The sequence below is a fragment of the Rutidosis leptorrhynchoides genome, chromosome 6, assembly GCF_046630445.1.
Source record: "Rutidosis leptorrhynchoides isolate AG116_Rl617_1_P2 chromosome 6, CSIRO_AGI_Rlap_v1, whole genome shotgun sequence".
NCBI lineage: Eukaryota > Viridiplantae > Streptophyta > Magnoliopsida > Asterales > Asteraceae > Rutidosis > Rutidosis leptorrhynchoides.
Genome location: NC_092338.1, coordinates 15,742,557 through 15,749,515, shown reverse-complemented (window position 1 = coordinate 15,749,515; position 6,959 = coordinate 15,742,557). Strand labels below are relative to the sequence as shown.

Here is a 6,959-nt window from a genome sequence, read left to right as displayed (position 1 = left end):
CAACAGCTACTTCAAGTCTTAAATGTCGACATCGACAGAACATATGTAAACAATATTTTGAAAACTAAATTATCGACATAACAGTTTGTAAAGAATATTATGATTTTATTATCAAGAGCTGGCATTGGTTAAATAGAAGCTAGAACATCCAATAGTTAGTGATATGTAAGTGTACAAAGCAGTCATGATATAGTCTTAACATCTTCATTTGTGATGCTTAGACCGAGTATTATATATGTACATATACTTATAAGTGTTTCATATATACATGAATTACTTCGCATTTCAAGAAAAAAGGAATAAGGTTTAAGTATATACGGAGTAATTATTACGAGTAATAGTTATCGTTATATCTTATATATTCAACAAATATATAACGTTAAATATGGACGAAAAATAAAGCCTTTACACTTTCGGTACCGGTACAAAACCCAGTAGATACCGGTATCGTACCGCTTAATACCGAATACCGAATTCACTAAAATATAAAACCGAATACCGTACTGTGTATTTTCGGTCGGTACCGGTTCAGTACGATACCGGTTCGATTTCGGTATTTAGGTACTCATGCTCACACTTTATTATTTCAGGATTAATATCAAAGAACTATGTGGACGTTGTTAGGCCAATTTTTTTCCACAAAGTACAGCGCAAGCTTTTTTTTTTTTTTTTTTATATATATTTTTCTTTCAATTTAACAATCATGATCATTACCCACTTCTCTATTTCCCCACAAACTGATGAAAAAAACCACGTTTTTTGGTGATCCTTGAAAAAAGTTGATCGATGTTTATCAAAATTTTCACTGACTTTAGCGTAGCCGGGACTAGTAGGCCAATTTTTTTTAGCGAAAAAACAAAAACTTTATAACAAATCTTTTTCTTAAAAAGAGAAAAAAAAAAAAAACAAGAAACAAGAACAAACGTGGTGAGTGCTCGAGAGCAGAAAACTAAAACTAACGACAAAACCGCACATTACAGCTAACTAAACTCAAGCACTGTCGAAATTCAACGAACAATGCGACATACACTCTACAATCAAGGACATAAACCGAATAAAGTAACAAAAAGGATAAACTACTAACTAACGACCAAAGTCAAACCTCATTAACCGACGACGTCTCCCGCACAAGCCTTGAACGAAAAAGTCGAACCGTTTTCAGTCCCATCACCAGTGATAGTACTCGTCGGAGGAGGATTAAAACCGTGATTAACAATATTACAATTTTTATATAATATTATTAAATATATATTATATTAAAACCGGTGATAGTCCCATCAATGATTTTATTAAATATATATCTATATATAATATATAATATTATATAAAAATCGAATCTTAAAATATATAAACTACATTTACAATAAACAGGAACAATTAATAATGATTAACAATATTACAAATTTTATATAATATTATATGAAAATTGACCAACTTTGACCATCTCTGACCGACTATGACCATCTTTGACCAACTTTTCCGACTTTGACCGACTTTTTACAGTGGACCGACTTTTTACCGTTGACGCATCGGTCATGCCTAAAAGACAACGCGTCGGTTGACGCGTCGACTAAGTCGGCCGACTTTTGCAACACTGCTTAGTAGTGTAAGCCCATTTTCCTTGAGCCCAATCACTTTATCACCCATGTTAGATTAGACCTACACATTTGGAATTTTTTCCATTTTTATTAAAGCAGACCTTGAAGAAGAAAAATAAAAAGTCAAATCATATCATATTTTATTTTAATTCATCTCTCAGTTCATTATCAACATGACGTACAGTAATAAAATGCAAAGGAGAAACTAGAAGAAAAAGAATAAGGAATGAAAGCATGTGGGTGGCGACGGTAGTGGCGACGGGACCGGGGAGCTGTCGCGACCGCCTTGAGGGGTGAAACGGGGCGCGATTGAAGCCCCCACTCTGAATGCTCTTACATCCACATTCTCATAGATGTACACATCCAAGAATAATTCCGTATAGCATCATGAGACTGAATACAGGTACATTCTAAACAATTGATTTAATTTTTCAATGTTGAATTTAATTGAAAAACTTAATTGTTCAAATAATCTAGGGTTTTCTTTTGGGAAAAATGGATTTTGGTTTTTGGGGTGCACAAAATATGACGGAAAGACACTTCAATTAGTCATGAGAATTAATTGTTGAGTAGTGGCAAATAACTATAACTATACAGTCTAATTAAACGAAGTATATGTGCATATATATGCTACATTCGAACCAATTATGGATCCTAGATTGTGTACTGATGATACATATTACAGTATTTATCTTGCCTCTAAAGTTGTAAATGTGACATCATTGTTTGTGCTTGGTGTTACAACTGTAGTTAAACTCTCACAACTCTGTTCTATAAAGAAACCAGGCTGTTTTGGTTCTGCCAATCGGCTTTTGCCACTCAACATTGCAATCACCTCGGACATGTTGGGTCGATCATCTGGGTTGTGCTGAACACACAGTAAACCAACTTGGATCGACCGTAATGCTTCTGATATCTGATTTGACTTTAGTGTAGATACGTTAAACAGTTTCAACGCATTCCCTTCCTTATAGAGCTTCCAAGCCTACAAAGTTTGACATAGTTGTTATAACTGTAAGCGAAATTTCAGACCGAACAAGCAGAACATATGTAAGCGAAATTTCATCTTACATGTCCAAGAAGGTTTTGGCTGTGCGCCTCATGACAGAATCCTCTATTCTTCATCCCACTTAAAGCCTCTAACAGTATAACACCAAAACTGTAGATATCTGATTTTACGGAGATAATTCCATTACATGCGTATTCTGGTGACATGTATCCACTGTATCATCAGGGTATTAGTTATGTAACAAATTGTTAATCATCATCATACGCCCATATTTAAGGGGATGATCCTTCCACCATCATTTTTAGCCATACACCACTTAATATGCATCAAATTGTTGTGCAGTACAATAGTTTAAGCATATTTAGTAGTGTATGACTGAAAGGTAGTGGTGTAAGGATCATCAGCTAAGTAGTCACTAATAACTTAAAAACCTTGCTTACTTATAAAAGTGCTTACTATGTTCCAACCAAATGTTTCGTTTTTGTTTTGGCATTATCTTCAATGAAGGTTCTTGCAGTACCGAAATCTGATATCTTGGGGTTCATCTCAAGATCAAGCAATATGTTGGCAGCTTTGAGGTCTCTGTGTATGATACGTAGTTGTGAATCTTGATGAAGATAAAGTAAACCTCGTGCGATCCCATTGATAATATGGAATAGTTGTGGCCAATCGAGTTTTTTACTTATGTCTTCTGCAAAAATATATATTGATAAATCATGTTCTCTAAACTCGTGAACATACGAGATGTGATGTTAGACTTACTATATATATACAAGTCGAGGCCTTTGTTGTGCATGTACTCGTAAACCAATATTCTTTCGTCACCTTCGATGCAGTATCCTAGTATCTTGACAAGATTCCGATGTTGAAGTTTGGAAATGAATAAAATTTCGTTCTTGAACTCTTCAACTCCCTGATTTGAACATCTAGAGAGCCTCTTCACTGCTACCTCTTGCCCGTCTTCCAAAAATCCCTTCGATCAGGTTTTATTATTATTTTAAGCGATAGATCAGGTATATTAACCTCATTTCAATAAGATTTTTATTTTATTTTATTTTTTTTTTATTTTTTTTTTTTAAGATGGACTAGTTGTTAGAAAGAAAAGATACAAGATATTAACTGTTTCAACTACATCTAACAAAATTCCAAGTGTGTTTGTAATTAGAAATAGGCTTCTCTACTGAGATAGGATTGCAGCTGTTTGTAACTCTCTGATAGAAGTTGTGTTTCATTGTTTTATATCCATTACAAGCTTATCAAAAACGATAAATACAATTCAAATTCAGTTAATTAAGACTAGTAGTACCTTATACACCGGTCCAAAACCACCCTCACCAAGCTTATTTTCTTCTGAGAAATTGTCGGTTGCTGTAAGCAATCGGGAGAAACTGAACAATGGTAGGTCGAAAACATCTGTTTCCAGAACTGTACCATGTCTCCCAACAAAATATGTACGGTTAACAACTTAACGTGAATCTGCAAATGGAATGATGAATTTTGAATAAAACATTAAAACCTTACCTCTTGCAGACTTCTTTTTAATAATGATCAAAATACATATTCCTACTGCCGCTACTAATCCTAAAGCAACTGGGATGGCAATTGCACAAACTTTCCTCTTGCTTTGTGAACCAATTTTATCTTCCTCTGTGAATAATATAAAAATAGTTTGATCTAAATAAATTTCCTGAGTCACATAAATAAAACTTGCATTATTATGTTTTTCTCTAGCTAGCAAAATAATAAGAAGAAACGCGTGTTTACCTATTTCTTTAGCGGAAATCCTTATGAAAATGTCCTGTCCGTTATCAGGAAGTATTCTCATATCGATCAACTCACCGTACCACAACACACAACCGCTACCTAGTTTAATGTCCAAAGTTGCATAAGCCGTACAATTACATTCACCTGTACACTTCACTTTGCATTTCTGCGATGTCATATTTCTATCAAACCACGCTTTTTGGGTATCTGGTATTTTCATAAATGAATACTTCCGAAACCCCTCCCCAACGCCACAATCTAACGCGATTTCCCTTCGGCAACCGCTCGACCAATCAGCTATCTCCCACTGATCAGGCCTTTTAGGTGTAAACCCTCTTAGACAACCACAATTCGGAGATTGTTCGATGTCACAACTCCCATAAACCCCACACAACGCGTATCGATCACAACTATCCTTTATCAGTGGTGCATACTCATACCATCTTTGGCTTTGGTTGACCCAATACCATTGTTCCATGTTTCCCTGTGGACTAATAGTTATCCTAGTAAGAACCGACGTGTTTTGCAATACGTACACAGCCGAAATTTCGTCAGACGAAAACCAGTTTCTGTATATCGGATTAGGGTGGTTGTTTGTGTTGCCACTATATGCATATCCATTCCAAGATCCTGATCTATATTGAATACCATCTCCATTGTTTTGAAATATTTGTGGGAGGCCATTAAAATCAAAATAAACCGTATATTGACCTTGAGAAGGATCTTCATCACTTTTCCAAGACGAAAAGTTTGTGATTACACCTCTTAAGTTCCTTCCTAATACCATATCCGGCATGAGTGTATCTGTTGGATAATCGAAACTCTGCCAAATGTAATCACCTGGCCCAGTTTGACTATCAAAAATCACAAAATTTGAATTATCCAATAACTGAGCTACCGTGTTTCCAGTGTTTCTTGTTAAACTTGATGACCAAATAGTTCGGTTGGTGGTCGAGTCACGGAGCTCCAATAAACCCCCGGGGTGTAGACTCAGCTCGCCCGATTTGTTGTTACTGATAGGAGTTTCTCTATTAGCAACCCAAATAACGGGTCCTGGCCGTTTGTACCATATGCCTAAGTATCGGTTTTGGGTGGTGTTTCCGGGGTTAAAGAACCCGAGCTCAAACACTTGTTGAGATGAAATAATGGTTTCACCATCTTTAAGTGTTTGGTTTATGGTTAAGGTGTCTGCTGCCATGACGCATATAAATAATTCATGGAAGCATAAGTAGATTATTAAAGTAATTAGTTTTTTCATTTGTGGTAGTTGCTGCAAGTGGGAGAATGATTCATTATATATGTCTTTTTTTTATTTATTATTATCTATCTTGATCATTCAAGACTCATCATAGTAGTTGACGTTGACCAGGTCTAACTCGCGGTTTTCTGCACATTATTTGGTGGATAATTTCATTAGCTACAATTTTCATTGATCAAATATTACATTTACCCTCAACATAGTAAAGACATATTATTTAACAATTACATTTACCCACTTAAGTTTTTCTGATTGGTTAAACAACATAGTAGTAATAGTAATAGTAATTTCTTATAATTAAACAACTCAAATGAGTAACGTGTATACTTATAGTTAAGGTTGCAAAATTCGCTATTTGAGTATTAATCGGTTGGAATTTGGAAAGAGTAATCGGAATTCGAGATTAATCATAGATTAATCGGATTGTAACTTATACATTTAAATATGTAATTTCAAAAATTGTATATGTAAATATAGAAGAAAACTATAAACATAAACTTTAATATAATTGTTTAAAATTGTTAATTTTATACAAAAACTCAAAAGTTCTAGTTTAAATTTATGTTAAAATGTTGATTAATTTTAACTTTGACTAAATTTGATTACCATATTTGATTTTGACCCATCAATCGACGTTGACTGATTAATTAAACGGATATTGAAAAATCGGAATGGATAGCCCTAAAAAAAGGATAATCGAGAATTAATCGGTGAGTAATCGAGTTTTTTACAAGAAACATTTTTCTTCTGAGATATTGTGGGCAAACGGTAGGAGGGAGTACACTTGTTAAGGTTTTGCCATTTTTAGAAATTGATTACAGGTTATAATATGTTTGACCTGCCAATCATAGGGGAATGTAATAAGGTTATTATATATTGACCTGCCAATCATAGGGGAATGTAATAAGGTTATTATATGAGTAATTTACTAAGAAAGACGATGGTGTAGATGGTATCACTATAGAACGTTTTTATGATGTCAGATGTGCGTACATATAGAAGAAGAAGAACTAAGAACTTTTTTTTTTTTTTTTTAAATGGTGAAAAACTACAAATTTGCTATTGGAATTTGGAATCATATATTAAAAGATGGACGAAAAAAATTCTCTAGACGTATGGATTATTTTATTTTGTAGGCTTAGTGTTTATTATTTTTGGATTAAATATCAAAAAACTTGTGGACGCTATTACGCAATTTTTTTCCACAAAGTACAAAGCTTCTTTTTTTTTCTCTCTCTCTTATAAGCTTTTTCAAGTTACAATAACTTATAAAGGGAGGATATTTTTACATTTAAGATAAGATTCTCTTTCATTTTAACAATCATAATCA

General features: G+C 34.0%; 1 protein-coding gene across 2 annotated transcripts; it reads right to left on the bottom strand.

Annotated features, from left to right (window-relative positions):
- Positions 1 to 2,125: 2,125 nt before the first annotated feature.
- Positions 2,126 to 5,634, bottom strand: LOC139855847 (G-type lectin S-receptor-like serine/threonine-protein kinase At4g27290). Of its 2 annotated transcripts, none has more exons than XM_071845091.1 (7): positions 4,372 to 5,634; positions 4,129 to 4,254; positions 3,914 to 4,032; positions 3,370 to 3,580; positions 3,064 to 3,295; positions 2,670 to 2,820; positions 2,126 to 2,583 (listed from the first exon to the last, which is right to left on the bottom strand). In XM_071845091.1, the coding sequence occupies exons 1-7, from the start codon at positions 5,627 to 5,629 to the stop codon at positions 2,287 to 2,289; spliced, it is 2,394 nt and encodes a 797-aa protein (XP_071701192.1). In that variant the 5' UTR covers positions 5,630 to 5,634; the 3' UTR covers positions 2,126 to 2,286. The 2 variants fall into 2 exon arrangements, with proteins under 2 accessions (XP_071701192.1, XP_071701191.1); XM_071845090.1 differs by having other exon boundaries at positions 2,129 to 2,583; positions 3,064 to 3,298.
- Positions 5,635 to 6,959: the final 1,325 nt, after the last annotated feature.

Bases quoted from the DNA above. Each gene is read 5' to 3' on its own strand.
- LOC139855847 (XM_071845090.1), bottom strand. From the start codon at position 5,629: ATGAAAAAACTAATTACTTTAATAATCTACTTATGCTTCCATGAATTA. The intron at 3,581-3,913 runs GTACTACTAGTC...ACCTGATCGAAG, and splicing joins GTTTTGGACCGGTGTATAAG to GGATTTTTGGAAGACGGGCA. The intron at 2,821-3,063 runs GTAAGCACTTTT...CTGATGATACAG, and splicing joins AAACATTTGGTTGGAACATA to TGGATACATGTCACCAGAAT.